The sequence below is a fragment of the Macaca thibetana genome, chromosome 1 (assembly GCF_024542745.1).
Source record: "Macaca thibetana thibetana isolate TM-01 chromosome 1, ASM2454274v1, whole genome shotgun sequence".
Lineage (NCBI taxonomy): Eukaryota > Metazoa > Chordata > Mammalia > Primates > Cercopithecidae > Macaca > Macaca thibetana.
In genome coordinates, this window is record NC_065578.1 from 118919 (window position 1) to 138626 (window position 19708).

The window sequence follows — 19708 nt, forward strand, 5'->3', positions numbered from 1 at the left end:
GCCGCCGGATGCCCCGAGTCGGCCGTCACGCACCCCCCGCGGGAGCCCGCGCCGCCCGCCGCGCCGGGGCCGTTTAAATGGGCCAAGTTGTGGCGGCGGCGGCAGCCGCGGAGTCTCCCAAGTCCCCGCCGGGCGGGCGCGCGCCAGTGGACGCGGGTGCACGGCTGACGCGGCCCGGGCGGCGGGGCGGGGGCTTGGGACCCCCGGGCGGGGCGGGGACTCCGCGGCTCCTCGCTGCCGGGCTCCGCCTGGAGGGTGGGTCGGCGAGCCGGGCGCGGGTCTTCCCCGGGCGCGGGCGCAGGTGGCCGGGGCGCGGGACTCCGGACGCCCCGCGGAGCCCCAAGGCCCGGGAGCTGCGGCGCTCGGCGAGTTGATCCGGGATCGGTAGCGGCCCCGGCAGCTCCATGTCTCGGGCCGCCGAGGCCCCGCCGGCCGTCTGGGCAGCAGTCCGGGGAGGCCTGGCGGGCGGCGCGGAGGCGGCGGCTGCAGGCGCCGGGGCGCAGTAGCGGACGGGGTGGGCGCGCGGCCAGGCGCCTCCCCGGCCCCCGCGACCCAACTCCTCCCGGGCCGGAGTAAGTTGCTGCCGCCGGCGGAGAGCGGGGCTGCGAAGCCACCGGGGCGCCATGCCGGCGGTCAAGAAGGAGTTCCCGGGCCGCGAGGACCTGGCCCTGGCTCTGGCCACGTTCCACCCGACCCTGGCCGCGCTGCCGCTGCCGCCGCTGCCGGGCTACCTGGCGCCACTGCCCGCGGCGGCGGCCCTCCCCCCGGCCGCCTCTTTGCCCGCCTCGGCCGCCGGCTACGAGGCTCTGCTGGCCCCGCCGCTCCGCCCCCCGCGCGCCTACCTCAGCCTGCACGACGCCGCCCCGCACTTGCACCTGCCCAGGGACCCGCTGGCCCTCGAGCGCTTCTCGGCCACCGCGGCCGCGGCCCCGGATTTCCAGCCGCTGCTGGACAACGGCGAGCCGTGCATCGAGGTGGAGTGCGGCGCCAACCGCGCGCTGCTCTACGTGCGCAAACTCTGCCAGGGCAGCAAGGGCCCGTCCATCCGCCACCGCGGCGAGTGGCTCACGCCCAACGAGTTCCAGTTCGTCAGCGGCCGCGAGACGGCCAAGGACTGGAAGCGCAGCATCCGCCACAAAGGTGCCGCCGCCCCTCCCTTCGCTGCCTGGACCCGCGGGCCCCGACCCCACCCCAACCCGACTCTGACACCCGTGGGGGCGCAGGCCGCCGCCGTCCCTCCCTTCGCTCCCCGGGGACCTGCGGGCCCCGACCCCACCCCCTACCCGACTCTGACACCCGGGGGCCTCCGGCTCGGCCGAGGGGGCGCTGCAGCTCCAGGGCTGTGCGGGGACACACCCGCCGCGCGCGGAGGCCTCGGTGGACCCGGGCAGAGCGCCCCCCGCTGCACCTCCCTCCAGCTTGGGCCACAGCGCTTGGGGCTCGCGGGCCGCCCCCTCCGCTCGGAAGGTCTCTGCAAGGCTCCTGGGCCTGAAGGCCCAAAACAAGTTTACGGGAACTCGAGAGAGCCGGCAGGAGGCGGGTTGGGAGGGCGCGGAGCCCCGGGTTGGGGGGCGTGGAGGGGCGCACGTGCGGCGGGGTGCGAGCGCGCGGCGCGGGAGGCTGCGGGGCGGGGCGGGGGCGCGCGCGGAGCCCGAGCGGCGGTGCCAGGACGCGCGGCCTGTTTTGGCGCCTGCGGGCGCCTGGCCCCAAGGGTGCGACGCGGGGGCGCCTGAGCCGGGACGCGGGGGCGCCTGAGCCGGGACACGGGGCGAGGTGAGCGCCAGGCGCCGCGAGGAGTTAAAAAGTTCGGGACCTGAGTGGTGCGTGGCTCCGCGGTGGCCGCCGCCTCCTACCGCGCAGGCCGAGGGTCCCGACAGCGCCGCTCACCGCTCCGGGACGCAGCCTTTCTGGGCCCGGCCTGCGGCTCCCTCGGGACCGGGGAAAGGGTGGAGCGCGGGAGGAGGGGCGCCGGGTGGGGACGCCCAGGCCCTTCGTCGGGGGAGGGCGCTGCTCCCGGGCTGGAGTTGCAGAGCCCAGCAGATCCCTGCCGCGTTCGCGAGGGTGGGGCGGGAAGCGGGCTGGGAAGTCGGGCCGAGGTGGGTGTGGGGGGTCGGGGGTATTTCGCCCAGGAGACGGGAAGGGGGGACTGGCCCTGCCGCCGACTGCGCCCAGAAGCGTGCCGCGCCCTCACAGGGTCTGCCTCGCCTCTGCTCGCAGGGAAGAGTCTGAAGACGCTTATGTCCAAGGGGATCCTGCAGGTGCATCCTCCGATCTGCGACTGCCCGGGCTGCCGAATATCCTCCCCGGTGGTGAGATGCGGGACTCGGTTGGGGCTGGGAGTTACTCCCCCTGCGGAGCTTGTCCCTGTGGTTTTCAGGATCGAGAGTCCTCACTTCACCCCTGTGGGTGTGCTGGAGGGAGCCTTCGCAGGGCGGAGGGAAGGGGCTTTACTTCGTGTTCTCCCAGCCCTTGTACCTGGACAGGGGGAGGAGTCGTTGGGCACCCGAGCCCCCTCCCAGTGTGGAGACAGGGGGTTCGTGCCTGTCCTAGAGCCTCCCCTTGGGTGCCTTGGAGCTGCTTCTCCTCGAGTCCTGGGTCAGGGTCTTCTCTCTGGGAGGAGTAATTCAACGTGGGCCTGGCACTGTGCCCTGTCACATTTTGGGGGTCACTGTGTTCTCTGGCCCAGCTGGTGAGATGTGATTCTGGGTATGACAGCATTTTGGGGAGCTACAGGCTTGGGTGTGAGTGACTTGTGTCTCTGGGGTGCTGAAGGCCAGGGTGCAAGGGCCGGGATGTCAAAGTGTGTCTTAGGGACACAGAGGCTAGCCAGGGACAGTCTTTCCAGTGTGGACCTTTGGTGTCCAGAGAACTGGAGCCGGAGGCTAGTTCAAGGCCCCAACCCAGGGTAGACAGCTATGGACACCCTCACTGAGGGAGCAGGCAGGAGAGACTGGGATGCTGGGAGCTCCCTTCTGCTCAGGGAGGCACCTGCACCCCCCACCCAGCCTCCAGCCCCCTAGTTGGGCAGCAAGGGTTGGAGGATTGATGTGAAAACGAAGATTGCCTGTTGGGAAGGACCAATTTGGAGCCAACTAGGGCCATGGCTGCTGGGGGTAGGGGCTGCAATTCCTGGTGCACGCGGGAGCCCCTTCTTCCAGGAAGGGGTAGGAGAGGCACAGGTGCAAAGTAGGCCTGAGTGGCCACCTCTGCTTGCCTGCTTCAGGCCTGAGAGGATTGGGGAGGGGATACCCCAGGGGCCTGTGAACTTCGAGTGCTTGGTAGCCGCGAGTGCTTGGTAGCCTGGGCGCTGGGAGGCTGCAGACAACCTGTGAAGACAGCTGGTCCCTCAGACATACAGCATTTGGGCAGGGGAAGGGGACACAGCTGCACTTCACCCACGTGCCCACCTGACACACAGTCCGACACGGATCTGCCCGCACAGGCAGGCAGCTCACAGAGTTCCCAGGCAAGTGTGCAGACAGCTGGCAGCCCCCTGCCTGCTGTCACAGACCTACCCAGGGCAAGAGGCCCAGTTCCATCCTTTCAAGCAGCTAGTGCTGGAGAGGGCTCCTCTGGGCAGCCCACTGGCTAGCCTTGGGTCTCTGGATGGGAGCGGCCCCCTTGAGGCTTCCCACAGGAGCGGGGAGCAGGCAGCCTGAGCCCAGCATCAGTCTCTTCTGACACTGCTTCAGTGGGCGTGCATTTCTTCCCAACCCAGGGCCACAGCCAGGAGATGCCCCCCCACCTGGGGCTCCCAGGTTCCTGCCCTGCATGAGGGATGGCTCAGATCCAGGCCTGCCTCTGCCAGTCCCTCCCAGGCCTGTCCCACACCCTTCCCCTAGGAAGCAGCTCCAGGGGCCCCTTCTTTCCAACCCCCACGTTTCTCACTCAGAGGCTGTCTCCCCCAAGCCGCATGCCAGGTCCATGGGTATGTGTACCTCATGGTCACAGAAACTCCAGGGCAGAATATGAGTATGTATGTGCCTTGGGGACCCTGCACAGGGGCCCTGCAGGCCAAGCACCTCCCAAGAGGAGGTGCTGTCAGAGGCTGAGTTTTCAGATCTGTGTGCTGTGGAACTGGGGTGGGCTGGCCGAGGTCTGTAGTGTGGAGGAGGTATGTTCTGTCCTTGGGCAGGGCGGGTGCCAGGGAAGCTGTCCTGGTCCTCAGCACCCCCACCAGCCACCCCAGACCTGCCCTCTAGGTGCCTTGGGGTGTGGCTGGGGTGCCAGTGTGTCCCCACGCCCGACTCTGTGCATCACGGGGCTGAGGCTGGCATGCAGCCTGGGCTCCATTCCCAGCCAGCCGGCCCTGGCCTCCTTCCAAAGGGCAGTCTTCTGGTCCTTGCTTCCCTCTCTTCCCATTCCACAGACAAGAAGCAGAGAGAAAAGCATTGTGTCTTCTTCTCAAAAGAAAGGAGGTGGGAGGCCGGGCGCGGTGGCTCACGCCTGTAATCTCAGCACTTCGGGAGGCAGAGGCGGGCGGATCATGAGGTCAGGAGATCGAGACCATCCTGGCTAACACGGTGAAACCCCGTCTCTACTAAAAATACAAAAAATTAGCCGGGCGAGGTGGTGATTCCTACAGTCCCAGCTACTCAGGAGACTGAGGCAGGAGACTGGCGTGAACCCGGGAGGCGGAGCTTGCAGTGAGCCGAGATCGCACCACTGCACTCCAGCCTGGGCGACAGAGCAAGACTCCGTCTCAAAAAGAAAAAAAGAAGAAGGGAGGTGGGAGAGGAGAGGCTGTCAGAGCCCCTAAGCCCTGGTGCTTGGGCTATAGAAAGGCAGAGCTGAGACTTCCCAGCACAGCACACTCCGGACAGGCTGTGGCTGCTGAAGTGAGCCCCGAACTCCGGCTGACACGCGGAGGCCTGAGCAGACAGGCACTGCACCTACGGCCTTGGCTGCACGCTGTGGTCATTGGGGTTGGGGGCAGCCCGGGGCCAGGGCAGGGTCTCAGCAGGGGCCTTGGACCCCATGCCCCACCCCCTGCCCAGCAGTGCTGGGTTTTCCCACTGAGCTGTTGTGGAGAGAAAGGAGGGGACTCAGCGCAGGCCCAGTGGCCGGTGAGGGGGACGGGGGCTTCCGCCTGGGTTGGGGGATGCTCTAGCTTCCAGACCCTTGAGGAGGGGGCACTGTCCAAACTGAGCTGGTGCTGGGGCTGTGTGTTTGAAGGTGATGGTGGTTCTAGGTCTGAGGAGGACACCCTCCTAACACCTTCATCCCCAAGCTCCAGGCTGCGTTTTGGCATTGGGAGGGAGGAAGTCCAAGGAGGCCCCGGTGACTGAACAGAGCAGAGGGAGTCCGTTAGATGCTCTCAAGGGCTCTGCCACCTCCTGAAGCCAGCAGCCTGTTACTACATTTTAAAAAGCCTCCCGCCCACTGGAAAATCATCAATAACTTTCCTTTTTCCCCTGGGGGTGGCAGGACCTAAAAACACTGGAGGAGTCCGGAAGTGCCTGGGGCTGGGCCAGAGCGAGCGTGCTGTGCAGGGTGGTACAAGCGTGTCCGCCGCGTGTGTGCGTGAGCTTGGGGCTCAGCTGTGCTCTGCGGGGACCACACCGGGCACGTCTGTGCTCCCACCCGAGGCACCCACCGCTCCACACGCTCGTTCCATGGGTGCAAGGGAGATAGGAAGAAGAAGCCATGTGAAAGATGCCAGGCAGGGCTGGTGGAACAGAGGACCTGGGCTGGTCAGGGCTCCTCGTCTGGTGACCTGTGAGCCCCAGGCCTGCAGTCTGTGAGGGTTCAGCTCAGACAGTTGCCAGTTGCCTTGCGCCCGGCTGCAGCTGCCCCTGAGCTGGGCTGTGCGTGGCGCTGATGAAACAGAAAAGGGCATTCGCTTGTCAACATTGGCGTCGGTGGCAGGGTGTGGTGGGGCAGAAGGTTCACAAAATATGGGTGGGACTGGCAGCCAGATACACGGAGGTAACATGTGCACTTGAGTGCACGCCCACTAGAACCAGCCCCAGGCCACAAACAGATCCCAGGAGACACGCAGGGGCCCTAAGAAGGGAGCTGGGAGTGAGGGGCACACAAGCCCGGGACGGGGGCCCCGACTCGCCCTGGAGTTGGCCAGGACCCTCCAGCATTCTCAAGGGCTGTGGTGGGGTGGGCAGAGGAGGGCTGAGCCAGTGGGCGTCGTCTGTAGGGGGATGCCCAACTGAGGCCTCATCTCTCAGCTCTCCTCTGGGTCTCTGGCCAGCTGTGGCTCCTGCTGGCCCCAGGCCCATCCTGGAGGTGGGTGGAGGGAGGATGGCTGCTCCGAGGGCACCTCCGCTGTGCCTGGGGCTGGGCCTGGGGTGAGAGGCCAGGGCAGACCCCCGGGAGACGCAACAGCCCGGTCCAGCCTCACCTTCCTGTCCTCCTGCCCCACCAGAACCGGGGGCGGCTGGCAGACAAGAGGACAGTCGCCCTGCCTGCTGCCCGGAGCCTGAAGAAGGAGCGGACTCCCAGCTTCTCTGCCAGCGATGGTGACAGCGACGGGAGTGGTCCCACCTGTGGGCGGCGGCCAGGCTTGAAGCAGGAGGATGGCCCGCACATCCGTATCATGAAGAGAAGGTACTTGGACCAGGGCCGGACAGGAAGGCACAAGGCTCAGATGGGGTTGGAGCTTCCGGCCTTCAGCTGCTCAGATGAGAGCGTCCACACTGGCCTCCCACACTTCCCTCGGATGCTAGTATTTTTGGGGTCCTGTGTGGGTCACTGGCAGGAGCTGTTTCTTCATCTGCCCCGTCTGGTGTCCCCTCCCACCTCTGCTCTGCGGCGCTCACTTGCAGGAGGCAGGTTGGTAGCAGTTGGGACCCAGAGGTCTACACCTGCCTGGGCCGACGCTCCAGCTACCCCTGCTGACCGGGTCCCAGTCTGGCCAGAGCAGCTCCAGCAACAAGGAGCTCCATTCAGGCTCATGACTGACTGTGCGGAAGCAGCCTCGGCCCCTACCTGCTGTAGAACACCAGGGCTCCTCTGAGTGCAACAAGACGGAGGGAGAAGGGGCCTCGGTTCTGTTTTCCTGACGTCTGTGTCTGCTGAGGCAGGAACTGGTCCATGGGCCTCTCCTGGCAGGAGACCCCAGCACGTTGAGCCAGCAGCAGATGGTGCTGGGCACAGCAGCCGCCCTCGTTCACTGCCCAGGGCTGTGGCCCAGCAGGGCACTGACCCGAGACAGGTCTGCTGTCCTGAGGCTGGGGTCAGGGGCCTCCAGAGCAACATGGACCTTCTGCTTCCCTTCCTGCAGAGTCCACACCCACTGGGACCTGAACATCTCTTTCCGAGAGACGTCCTGCAGGTAGGAGCCGTGCTGTGCGTGTAAGAGGGGGCCGTGACTCCCCTCCCTCCCTCCCTCCCACCCCTGCCTGTGGCCTGCTGGCTGCTGTCCCCCGTCTCAGACAGCGTGAGCTGATGCTGGCTGAGCGTCTGCCAGGTTTGACGTGTGCTGCAAGGTTGTCCCCCAGCCCGGGAGGCAGACAGTGTCGCACCCAGTTGAGACTGAGGGACCCCAGGCCCAGTCAGAGGTACAGGTGTGAGTTCTGTGTAGCCCGGCCCTAGAGTTGGCGTGCACTTCCTCCCATGTGAGACTGGCCATTTGAGCCCAAAAATGAGGCTGTCACCTCCCCCTTCCCACCCTGCTACAGACCCACCAGGAGGTGAGAATGGTGTGTGAGTGGGGCCTTGAAGATGTGTAGGAGCTCACTAAGGCGAGGGGATGTCTGCAGAGAGTGGAGAAACAGGGAAGGGCGTGTAGGAGGGAGGAGGAGTGAACCTGGCAGCTGTGGCTCAGTTGGATGCTGAAGGCTCGTGGATGCTGGGCCTGTGGGCGCTGTCCTCTAGGCAGGGAGCCCCTGGAAGTTCTTGTGCGGGGCAATGACCAGGTGTGCGTTTGGAGAAGGTCCCTCCGGAGGCCCTCCTGGCAGACGGGGGATTGGATTCAGGCTGTGGAAGCAGGACAGTAGCGGGTGCGATTCCAGGATGTGGGAAGGAGATGAAAATGAAGAGCCCCAGGGAAGAGGTCAAGGCAGTTGGGGGACCCGAGTTCCTGGCTCCAGGGGGAAGCGGGTGGTCAGTCTGTGAACAGAGCCCAGCTGTGGATTCTGTCAGTGGGGTCAGGTCTTACCCTGCGGCTTCCAGGGCAGCAAGGCAGGAAGGGGGTGTCCGCCGCAAAGCCAGCTTCCCGGGGCCAGAGCCGTGAGGGCCCAGGGGACCTGCAGGTCCTGGCTCCACGCCAGATGTGTTATTTATGTCTCTGAGGATGTCTGAATCTCAGAGCCGAATTACAATAAAAACATCTTTAAACTTATTTCCACCTCATTTTGGGGTTGCCAGCTCAACTGATCATTTTTATGAATTGTCATGAACATTGATGACATTTTATGAGCCTTTTACTTGGGACACTACAGATAAATTTGTCAGTGAGGCCTGCAGGGAAACCAGCCGCGGTTCCCCCCGCTCCAGTAACGGCTCCTCCTGCCTGCAGCCCCTCCTCTGTCCACCTGGCCTCGGGAATGCAGTGACCCTCAGCAGCACTGACGGCTGGCAGCCTGGGGTGCCCTAGGAAGACGCCAGGTCTTCCATCCTGCATGGGCCCTAGAAGGGGCTAGAATGAGTTTCTGAATCTCCCAAGGGCGAGATTTCGGTCAGAGGGGAGGGCGTGCTGGGGTCCCCGAAGGAGAAAGCGCAGCACGTCTGAGTGGACTAAAGCCCCCGTCTGTGGACCTGACCCTGGTGTCTGGTCAGAGTGGGTGGTGGTCCCTGAACCCAGCGGCCACACTGGCCCCAGGCCGTGTCTGTGTTTCTTTTGGCCTGTCCCTGGGTCCGTCTGCCTCTGCGGGCTCCCACAGAACCTGTGCGGGCTCCCACAGGTGCCTCTGAGGCCAGGCCACCTCCATCTGTGTGTTCATTTGCTCCCATCCATTGGTCTCCACCCATCTGTCCGTCTGTCCTTCCATCCCTGTCCCTCTGTCTGGCTGGCTCTGCAGTGACCACCTGCCTTTTGGAGCCCGAAGAGCCCCAGGCCATCCTCCTCTGCCTCAGGAACCAGGGCTGGCAGATGCTCCTCAAGCCATTGTTTGCAGGCGGGGGCTTGGCCCCTCTCTCCTGGGCCCCTGAGCTGGTGGAAAAATGGGCAAGGGCTGGACTGTGTGGTCATCGCTGAGGGGCGGTGGCGGGAGGCCCCTGCCTGGGGAACTGGGGTCACACCTGCCAGGCTCTGGCCTCCCCCTCACTCTCTCCTTCCTGCACCTCCTGCCCTGGCCCTGACTGCGTCTCCCAGCTTCCCCACCTCCTGACCTGCGGCCCGGCCCCACCACAGAGACCCTCAGGGACTTTGTCCCTTGTGCGAAGGAGGGTGCAGAAGGCATTCTGTGGTTCGAGGACCATGATGTGCCCCGGGCCAGGTTCCTGCGTCTCCGCTTTGGCACGTCCAGGGCGTGTTTCTTTACATAAAACTGGCATAATTGGTTCACTGAGTGGCCGAGTGACCAGAACAGGTTTTCAGGGGCTGGGCCAGGCCAGGCTGTGTCAGAGCCTCGGGAGTAAACTCCAAGGTAGAGACCAGGAGTGGGGAAGGCGGGTGGCACCTGGTTCCCCACCAGGTGCCCCTGCCCAGCCACAGCCCCTCCACCCAGCTGTCAGGCCCTCCCTCACTTTCCTTCTGGGCGCCAGGCTCAGGGCTCACAGCCAGCCCCCACCCTCTGGAGTCTCTGGGAAGCTAGTTCTCCTCCTGCAGGCGTCCCGGGGACACCAGAGGGGGGACCCCTGGGGAGAACTCCACGGCAGCTGTGGCTGCTGCCAGGCCAGCCCTCGGCCCCCACCCCATGCTGAGGCCAGCAGTCCTCTCCTGACACCCCCGCATCGATTAGGATCATGGAAGGGATGAGACTCGCTGCCGATTAATCCCATAAAGTACTTACTCCCACCCAGCTGCCCTCCTGTGTGCCTGGGGGGGGCTTGCGTTCCCACTGGGGGCCGGTGGGGGTGGGGAGAGAGCCGGCATCTGGGTCTCCTGGAAGGCTTGAGAGCCCAGCCTGGGAGTCTTTGGTGCTCGGCTTAGGGGCAGCCCTGGATTAGCCCAGCTCCAGCCAGCCCAGGTCAGGGGGGCTGGGGGCTATTTAACGAGGTTTAGGGTTGGCTCCCAGGTCACTGCGCCGGGAGGCTGCTCCGTTACAGGTGGGCAGGGGCTGCGCTGCAGGAATGCTGCTTGGGGAGCGGCGCCTGGACCCTGAGCCCCTTCTCTGCTGACCTGGGGAGAGGCTCACGGAACCGGGAAGGGGTGGAGAGCCGTGCTCCACACAGATCCTCCCATTGCTCTCTGGAACTCTGTGGTTGTGGGATTTGGCTGAATTAGCAAGAAGAGGAGAAACGAGGGAACAAAAGAGTTAAATGCATGTTGATTCCAAGCCCACACCTGCTTGGGGGACAGTGGGAGGTCGGAGCACACAGCCCTGGTGCCTGGTGCAAGCTGCAGGTGTCTGCTGGTGCTCTGTGTGCGTGCATCAGCCACAGGACTGTGCTCTGGGCCTCAGTTTCCTCGTGTGCAGAAACCGGGGGTCCGGGAATGGTTGCAAGTTTTCACCGAAATTCATGACCAAGGGGCTGGCAGCTCGCATGTGGCTTGTCCTCTCCTGGGGCCTGTCCTGCGACTGCCCCTGTGCAGACCAGCCTCTTCCCGTGCGGGGTCCCTCTGCCGGGTGGGCCCCTCGACCCCCTTTGAGGCAGGGAGTGAGGTAACAGTGCGATTCCCTCCGGAGGGCGTGAAGGCAGAGCCGCTGGTGCTCCACACAGACGCTCCCTGGGGCAGCAGTGGGGTCCCAGTGCCAGGTTCTGTGTCGCTTTGGCTTGCTCCGTGGGTGTGCACACGGTGGCATCACAGGCCACATGCCGAGGTGTGGGCACAGCCACGCGGCACTCAGAGGTCGTCCCCACGATCACACGCAGAGCTAGGCACTCCCTGTGCCCAGGCTGGGCTCCAGCCTCTCGCAGCTGCCCACGGGGTCAGCCTTTCCCGCTCTCGTTCTGCAGCCAGGACGGCAACCTTCCCACCCTCATATCCAGCATCCACCGCAGCCGCCACCTCGTGATGCCCGAACATCAGAGCCGCTGTGAATTCCAGAGAGGCAGCCTGGAGATCGGCCTGGGACCTGCAGGTGAGGAGCACAGGGGGCCTGAGGGCGGGGTCGGGGCTGTGGGGCCAGAGGACAGTGGCGTCTCCACTCAGCACCAGCAGCCTTGGCAGGCAGCCAGAGAGGCAGGAGGAGCGGCCTGTCCCCCGGGGCTGCATGTGATGGTAATTGTGTTAATCCCAGCCAGCGGGGCAGACAGGAGGCAGAGGCGGTGGCTCCGCTGTGGCTGCCTCCACTGTGGCTGCCGCTGGGGTGGGCTTGGAGTGGCGGGGCCCTGCCACCCCCTCTTCACAGAGCAGACGTAGGCGTGGCCTCAGAGGTTCAGAAATGCACACCCTGGAGGAATGCACTCACTCCCACAGAACCGTGCAGCGCACGCCTGACTGGTCCCGCCTCCTAGGGCTCCGGGAGGAAAGGGGGTCCGGGAGGGAAGGGGTTCTGGGAGGGAAGGGATCCGGTGCCTGAGGGAGGTGCTGCTGCCTGGTCACAGTTGTGGGGGGATAAGGGGAACCCGGCACAGGACCTCAGAGGGAGGGGGCAGTTTGGGGACCCAGGCCCCCCTCAGAGGGCACTGCTGTAGAGAGGGGCACAGCAGAGCCTCAGCCCCAGGGCAGGCCGTGAAAGGAGGGGGTCACCCCTGAGGCCCTGTGGACCCCGGGCAGGGGTGTTCCCAGCAGGGCCTGCATCTCTTGGGAAGGTGGGGTGGGGGAGGCCGCCCCCATCTGTGTCCCCCATCCACGTTCTGTGCGCCTGGAAATGCCTTTGTGGGACTGGGTGGGGGCAGCTTCTGATGCCGCGTGGAGGACAGCTGAGAGGCGGTTGATAAAATCTAATTGCCCCATCGATTGGCAGAGCTGAGGGAGCCCCACAGTGATTGAGATATTCTGAGCCAGCAGGCCCTCCCTCTGTGCCCTCACACAGGGAGACCTCCTCAGGTACACGCGTGCGCATGTGCAGGCATGTGTGTGTCTGCGGTCCTGTGGGGTGCACGTGATGGGGGCTGCCAGGCAGGTCTCACCCACGGAGTCAGGGCGTGTTCATGCACTTCCAGGCTCCTAGGCTCTACAGGGCCCGTGTGTCCTGTGACCCGTGTCCAGGTCTCCCACGCACACTCCGTGTCAGGGCCTGGCCCGCTCCCTGGAGCTTCCTCTTGGAGGGGCCGTTCACCTCTTCTCCCTTCCTGTGACCCCAGGAACCACACATCTATGCTGTTCCCAGCCCGGGCCCTCCCGCTGAGCTGCACCTCCCTGGGCCCTGGACTTCGAGGGACTCAGAGCAGGTCTTGCATCTGCCTCTGTGAGACCGCTGGGGTCCACGAGTGAGGAGCGAGCGTGGCCTCATCGGCCTTCCTGCGGTCTCCTGGCAGGCCCCCTTCCCTCTGACTCCCCCACCCAGTCACCTCCCCCAGGCTATGAGGAGGCCTTAGCCCCCCACATGAACGGAAAGGGGAGTTTCCATGTGTAAAATGGAAAACTAATGGTCAGGAGGTGAGAGGCCTTGCTAACCCTGAGGGCATGTGCGTGGTGGGCCAGGCAGCAGGTGCGGAAAAGGGCCAGGCTCCTCCAGCCTTGGCCCACCCCTCCCAGCCCACGGAGCTCTGGCATGTCCCTGGATCCGTGCGTGGCCAGGTGCCCCCCGCCGCCCACGGGGCCCAGCCGCCCAATCTGTCACTGAGGCGGGGAGCCTGGACCAGGCCCTGGGACTGACCCTGTCTCTGGGGCCGGGCCTGACAGTGGCCGGGCCAGGATCAATAAGTTATTAGCACCGCTCTGTCAGCTGTAATGTGGGATTGATCGGTGTGGCCGCCGCACTTCCCCAGCCTGATAAAAATGACAGATTAAGGGAATAGGAAAAAAGAATTAGGCCTGGAGCTGACGGCAGGGCTTGTGGGGGGACGGGCTTGGGAGCCCCACTGCCTAGGCCTCACGGAGGTCTTGGGTCACAGGGGGGTGGCCCCTCACCCCACCCACCTAGAGGCCTCATGAGGATGAGGAGGGGCCAGAGTCGGAGGCACTGGCTGGCCTGGGAGGCCCCCAGGGCGTGGAGTCAGGGGCTTGGGAGGAGCTTGGGGTAGGTCGGAGATGGGTACATGGATGGTATGGTCTGGAATGGGTGTGGTCAGCAGAACCCAAGGGAGGACCTCAGGAGAGTGGGCTGGGCCTGGCCTGGGCCTCCCCTCTGCCACCTGCTGGGCTGGCCTCCTGGCTGAGGAGGTGGGTGAGGCTACTGGGAGGTGCACCCCAAGAGCCCAGACCCTGGCTGGGCAGGTGGACAGGACGTGACAGCCACACTAGGGTGCTAGCTCAGGCAGGACTGGGCCAGAGAGGAGGACTTGGGCCTTCTAGGGGGAGGGATGGGTATGACCAAGTAGGAGGCCTGGGAGTGGAAGGGCCTCAAGGTGGCCTGGGGGGCCCACAGGCCAGTGACTCACAGAGCAGGAAGAGGTCAGGTGTGAGGTCCTTCCCGGCTTGTCCTACCCCACGCTGGCATGTGACCCTGCACAGCCTGCCCTCACCCCTGTCCAGGAGGGGAAGGTGCTGCCCAGTCCAATCAAAAGCTTTTTATTCTCCTCCAGGGGGATGATGGGGGGCTCATTAACTGCACAAGAAGCTAGGCTGGCGGGTGGGGCAGCCGGGTGCCTGCTGTGGATCTCTTCTGCACACATGCACCAGCACCAAGGCCAGTGTGAGGGCTCTCCTGGGTCCCTGCCCCACCACAGCCAGGCGTGATGTCCTCTGCGCTGAAGGCTGGGGCTCCCAGGGCTGGGCAGGCCTGTACTCACCAGGACCAAGGGCCCCCTGAGAGATGGTGGGTGCTGTCCAGGCTGAGCTGGAGCAGGGGCTGGGTCCCCCTTCCACTCCTTGAGATGCAGGTGGGCACTCACTACCCTCCCGCAGGTGACCTGTTGGGCAAGAGGCTGGGCCGCTCCCCCCATATCAGCAGCGACTGCTCTTCGGAGAAGAGGGCACGAAGCGAATCCCCCCAAGGTAAGACCGTGTCTCTTACAGGTCACCAGGGGAGGGGGCAGTCCCCGAGGGTCCCTGGACCTCAAGCAGGGGCTCTAGAGGGGGTGTTCCCCGGCAGTGCCTGGAGAAGCCTCTCACCCCGGGTCCTCCCCAGTAGAAGCACTGCTGCTGCCGCCAGAGCTGGGGCCCAACATGGCCCCGGAGGACCACTACCGTCGGCTCGTGTCGGCGCTGAGCGAGGCCAGCACCTTTGAGGACCCTCAGCGCCTCTACCACCTGGGCCTCCCCAGCCACGGTGAGGACCCACCCTGGCATGATCCCCCCCAGGAATGAGCCCTCATCACCTCCCCACCTACGTGTGCTTGGCCATTCCTGTTGCTGAGGCTCTGCTGACACCAAGGCCAGGCTGGATGCAGGTCCCTGGAGGGACTCTCTGCCACACGTCCTGCCCCATGCCCCCCGGGGCGGGCCACACCTCCATGTCCTCCAGGCCCCCAGGCTCATGGGTGACTCACATTTTGTATATGGAGAAATGGAGTCTGGGGTGGACCAGGTGAGGGTGGACGGTGGGCATTTCAGCAGCACCGCGGAGGAGAGCTCCTGGACCCTGTGGCCTGTGAGTTGTCTCTCCAGCCGGGGGACGCTGACCTGCCAGATGCCGGCCCCGGGAGTCTGGGGAGGGGCAGTGAGCAGCACGGCCGGGCTGGGTGCAGTGGGCATTTTGCCACCAGGACTCCCCAAGTGGTGAAGAGACTCCAGCTGGAGGGGCTGCCCCTTCCCTCGGGTCGGCTCTGACCCTGTCCACCCCACCTCATGACGTTCTCCAGGGTCACTCCGGGATGCAGTCGGACCTCCCGCCCGCTGCACTCAGCCTCCCAGGCCCCAGCCGCCCGCCTGGCAGGGGAGCTTGGCTTTTCGGGCTAGAGGTGGGTGGGGGCGCCGGGAAAGGAGGCAGGATTCCTCACACCAGGCACCGTCCCCCAGGGCAGCTCAGGCACCAAGAGCCTGAATAATTCACCAAATGTTAATAATTTAAAAATCCTCCTTTTTAATTGCTTTCCCTGCTCTGCCTGGGGCCGCTCTGCTGGCCGCGCGGGGGACGGGGCGCCGGCCGCCGGGGAGCGCGCTGTCAATCAGGCCGCGCCGCCGCCCCCGCCCCCGCCCCGCCGCGGAGCCGGCTGTAAATAACCCCGGCCGCGAGCGCGGGGGCGCTGGGCCCCGCTGGGATCGATGCGGGCGGCCGCGCCGGCTGGGCTCTGCGGGCTGGCACCCGGCCCGGGGCGGGACCCACCTCCGCTTTCGGGTAATTAATTTATAAACAGGCGGCGGTGGAGCTGGCGGAGCCTGCACAGTGGGGGCTGCGGGGACTCGGGAGGCCCGGGCCTGGGCGGGAGGGAGAGGCCGAGAGACCTGGGAGGCGGCGCCTTAGACGCGGGCGCTGCGTGCGCATCGGGGCGAGTGTGGCCACGCGGGACAGTGACCCTGCGCAGCCGGCGACCCCTGTGCTAGTGTGGCGTGCGTGCACGGGCCCTGCCTTGCCGTTGTGACAAGCTCTGGCCGGCCGTGTCTACTATGGGGACCTCAGATTTTCTTGCCTCCCACCGAGGAGGGGGGTGCCCTGGGCGGACAGCCCCCTCCCCGCAAGGCTCACCGCCTCAGGCCAGCGGCCTCCAGGCTCCCGGCTGCCCTTCGGGCAAGAGCCTTTCCCGACACTTCCCCGCCCAGCATCCTGTCTGCCGCCCCGGCCCTGTGGCCGCCCATCCTCCTGCCCCGTGCCCGAAACCAGCCCGGGGCCGAACGCGCCCGAGTGCTGCGGTTACTTCCCCACCTCCGTGTTCTACGCTAGGACGCGGGCTGGGGAAGGGGGGCGAATAGCCAGGGGGTCACTGCTGTTGTCCCCCACCCAGATCTCCTGAGGGTCCGGCAGGAGGTGGCAGCTTCGGCTCTGAGGGGCCCCAGTGGCCTGGAAGCCCACCTGCCCTCCTCCGCGGCAGGTCAGCGTCGGAAGCAGGGCCTGGCTCAGCACCGGGAGGGCGCCGCCCCAGCTGTCGCCCCGTCCTTCTCGGAGAGGTACTGGGGTGGCTGCCGTTCTCTGCTTGTTTCTGGGGTACGACCCGCACCCCACGCTCTCAGCCACCAGCACGCGCCCCGAGTGTGCCAAGCACTGTGTTCAGGTCTAGGTTCGGGTCCGGGCAGAGCGTTTCGGGGGTGACACCGCTCTGGGCTGCAGTGTTGAGGGCGCCACTGGGGTGGGTGAGAGAGGCTGAGGCCGGTCCGGGGGTTCCCTGGAGGAGAAGCCAGAGAAGGGGAGAGCTCCAAGGCTGGAACCCCGGGGTCAGTCGGGAGGGGTTGGCCAGAGGACTCAGAGCTGGAGGCGGAGGGGATCCTGGCTGGCGCTCAAATTCAGACGCCGGCGCCGGATCTGTTCCCGGCACAGACAAGGCCTCCGACACAGACCCGGGTTTCTGGGGTCCAGGAGACAGGGCGGGGCGGGGGCGGGGGTCCTGGAGAAGGGAGGGGCCGCCTGAAGACCGAGTCCCCGCCCGGCCGGTGAGCCCGGCGTCTGCAGCTGCCTCCACCGCCGCCCGGATTGCGGCTAATGACGCCCCCGCTTCCCCCGCCGCTCGGGTCCGCAGGGGAGGGGAGCAGGCGGGGCCGGCGCCCCGCGCAGTAATTACCGCTGCAGCCGCCGCCGCCCGCCGGGTCAGCGCCTCCGCGCCGCCGCCGAGATTAATTGGCGCCGCCGGCGGGGGCGGGGATGGCGCGCGACCTGGGGCCGTAACGAGCTACGCATCGACCGCCCGCGGGGCCGGCAATTAGCGGAGGCGGCGGGGGAGGGGCGCCGGGGCCTTTACGGGAATGGGGCGGGGGGGGGGCGCCGCTCATTGCGCTGCCGTCCACAGGGAGCTGCCGCAGCCGCCCCCCTTGCTGTCGCCCCAGAATGCCCCTCACATCGCTCTGGGCCCCCATCTCAGGCCCCCCTTCCTGGGGGTGCCCTCGGCTCTGTGCCAGACCCCAGGTGAGGAGGTGGGTGCGCGTTCCTTGGGATCCGCGTGGAGTTCCGCGGACCCGTCCCTGCCCCTGTCGGACCGAGACGGACGGGGTCGGGGGCTGCGAAGGGCGGACTCGGACCCCCGACCCCGCGTTGTCCCCTCCCCACCAGGCTACGGCTTCCTGCCCCCAGCCCAGGCGGAGATGTTCGCCCGGCAGCAGGAGCTCCTGCGGAAGCAAAACCTGGCCCGGTAGGTGCGGGGAGGCGGGCGGGCCCGCGCAGCCCGGGAGGCGGCTGACCCGCGTCTGCCCCCGGCCCAGGCTGGAGCTGCCCGCCGACCTCCTGCGGCAGAAGGAGCTGGAGGGCGTGCGCCCACAGCTGCTGGCGCCCGAGGCCGCCCTGCGCCCCAACGACGGCGCCGAGGAGCTGCAGCGGCGCGGGGCCCTGCTGGTGCTGAACCACGGCGCGGCGCCATTGCTGGCCCTGCCCCCCCAGGGGCCCCCGGGCTCCGGACCCCCCACCCCGTCCCGGGACTCTGCCCGGCGAGCCCCCCGGAAAGGGGGTCCCGGCTCTGCCTCGGCCCGGCCCAGCGAGTCCAAAGAGATGACGGGGGCTAGGCTCTGGGCACAAGATGGCTCGGAGGACGAGCCGCCCAAAGACTCGGACGGAGAGGACCCCGAGGCGGCAGCTGCTGGGTGCCGGGGGCCCACTCCGGGCCAAGCTCCAGCTGGAGGGGCCGGCGCCGAGGGGAAGGGGCTTTTCTCAGGGTCCACACTGCCCCCTCCGCTGCCCCTGGGCTTCCCCTATGCCGTCAGCCCCTACTTTCACACAGGTGGGCACCCCCACACTCTAGATCCTTCCAGAGGCCACAGGACTGGCAGGCCGCCTGTGGAAGGGTCTTGGGGGAGGAGGGGCCGTGGGGAGGAAAATCCCACTTAGGTTCCCATCCCACACCTGAGCAATGGGGGCACACGAAGGTCAGGAGACGGGCGGGTATTGGAAAGCCAGCCAGAGCTCTAGTAACGTGCCCCACAACTTAGGCGCCGTAGGGGGACTCTCCGTGGATGGGGAGGAGGCCCCAGCCCCCGAGGACGTCAGCAAATGGACCGTGGATGATGTCTGCAACTTCGTGGGGGGCCTGTCTGGCTGCGGAGAGTACACTCGGGTAAGGGGGGGCTATTCCCCGGGGCAGGACTGGAGCTGACACTCACTACTTCCCTGGAAAGCATGGTGGGGTAGGGCTATTCCCCGACGTCCTCTCCCTCCCTAAAAGCAGCGCGTGGCAGGGACAGGACTATGAACCCCACCTTTTTTTGCCAGGTGTCTTCTGCCTGACACCGACTCAAACCCAACAGATCATTTTTTTAAAAAATTTCTGTGAGCTGCACAAACAGTTCTCCTTGGCTTTCCTGGGCTGGAGGATGAAGCAGGCACCCGGGTCCTGACCCACCCTCTCTTCCAGGTCTTCAGGGAGCAGGGGATCGACGGAGAGACCCTGCCACTGCTGACGGAGGAGCACCTGCTGAGCACCATGGGGCTGAAGCTGGGGCCCGCCCTTAAGATCCGGGCCCAGGTGAGCTGTGTGTGGGGGAGTGAGGTCAGGATCTCCAGACCACAGCTGGGCAGAAAGCTCTGGGTGGGTGTGCGCCAGCCCCCACCAGGCCCTCTCTCTGCAGGTGGCCAGGCGCCTGGGCCGAGTCTTCTACATGGCCAGCTTCCCTGTGGCTCTGCCACTGCAGCCACCAATCCTGCGGGCCCCGGAGCGAGAACTCGGCACAGGAGAGCAGCCCTTGTCCCCGAAGACGGCCACGTCCCCCTATGGAGGGGGCCACACCCTTGCTGGTCGAGCTTCACCCAAGCAGGAGAATGGGACTTTGGCTCTGCTTCCAGGGGCCCCTGACCCTTCCCAGCCTCTGTGTTGAGGTGGCCGGGGGTACGGGGTGGGGCCACACAAATCTGCAGGAGCCACCACTCACTACAATGGCCCTGCCTCCCACAGCTTTATTTCTTTTGGTTTTGGATGCAAAACAAAAAATTTTGAAGGAAAATATGACTTCAAAGGAAAGGAGGAAATTTCCAAAGACTTGGGGGAGTGAATGTAGAGCCTGGTGCAGCCGAGGTCTGCAGATGGAGGGCAGAGGTGGTGGAAGGAGCCAGGGGTCTGCAGGCCTCCCCCTGGAACTAGGACTGGTCTAGTCTCCTGACATCAGGGTCATCGTCTCCCCAGCGGAGCTGGCTTCAGCCCAGAGCTGTGGGGCTTCGGCAGCCACGCCAGCCCAGCACAGCTCTCAGTCCGTTTGGTCTTCCATGCTGAAAAATAAATAAAGCCTGTCCCCTGTCTACTGCCTCCCCCAGCTGCACAGACGCCAGCCTCTGGGCCTGACTGCCAGAGAGATGGGAACACTGGCCACCAGCACGGCAGCCCCTGCAGGCCCCCAGATGGGCTGCCTTAGTCCTCTTCGGAGAGCTGCAGAGCCTCCAGCTCATCCTCCGGCCCCTGGGCCAGCTGCTGCAGCTCCCCAGGGGCCAGCCCCGCCTCTGCGTCTGGGTCTCCATCTGTGGAGAGATGGAGGCCACATACATTCTGCTTTATCAGGAAGAAGCCAGCCTTGGAGGTTACTCATCACTAATTA

General features: G+C 65.8%; 3 protein-coding genes across 4 annotated transcripts in view; 2 read left to right on the forward strand and 1 right to left on the reverse strand.

Moving 5' to 3' along the window:
- Window positions 1-19708, forward strand: part of ISG15 (ISG15 ubiquitin like modifier) — a 112017-nt gene that overhangs the window by 17742 nt on the left and 74567 nt on the right. The gene's annotated exons all lie outside the window — the stretch shown is intronic.
- On the forward strand, window positions 105-19406 carry SAMD11 (sterile alpha motif domain containing 11). 2 transcript variants are annotated; one of them, XM_050785867.1, is made up of 14 exons: window positions 105-1140; window positions 2218-2309; window positions 6380-6561; window positions 7238-7288; window positions 11017-11141; window positions 14015-14104; window positions 14238-14378; window positions 15991-16153; window positions 16987-17102; window positions 17247-17325; window positions 17396-17907; window positions 18116-18240; window positions 18538-18648; window positions 18752-19406. In XM_050785867.1, exons 1-14 carry the CDS (start codon window positions 624-626, stop codon window positions 18995-18997), a joined length of 2550 nt encoding a protein of 849 aa, XP_050641824.1. In that variant the 5' UTR covers window positions 105-623; the 3' UTR covers window positions 18998-19406. The 2 variants fall into 2 exon arrangements, with proteins under 2 accessions (XP_050641824.1, XP_050641832.1); XM_050785875.1 differs by having other exon boundaries at window positions 14241-14378.
- NOC2L (NOC2 like nucleolar associated transcriptional repressor) overlaps window positions 19053-19708 on the reverse strand; it is a 32650-nt gene continuing 31994 nt past the window's right edge. The window contains exon 20 of the mRNA XM_050785956.1: window positions 19053-19631. Within this exon, the coding sequence (XP_050641913.1) occupies window positions 19525-19631 (107 nt within the window). The 3' untranslated portion in view covers window positions 19053-19524. The remainder of the gene's footprint in view (window positions 19632-19708) is intronic.

Excerpts from the sequence above, each read along its gene's own strand:
- SAMD11 (XM_050785867.1), top strand. The coding sequence starts at position 624 with ATGCCGGCGGTCAAGAAGGAGTTCCCGGGCCGCGAGGACCTGGCCCTG. Across the intron at positions 6,562-7,237 it reads ATCCGTATCATGAAGAGAAG|AGTCCACACCCACTGGGACC; the intron begins GTACTTGGACCA and ends CCCTTCCTGCAG. Across the intron at positions 14,105-14,237 it reads ACGAAGCGAATCCCCCCAAG|TAGAAGCACTGCTGCTGCCG; the intron begins GTAAGACCGTGT and ends GGTCCTCCCCAG.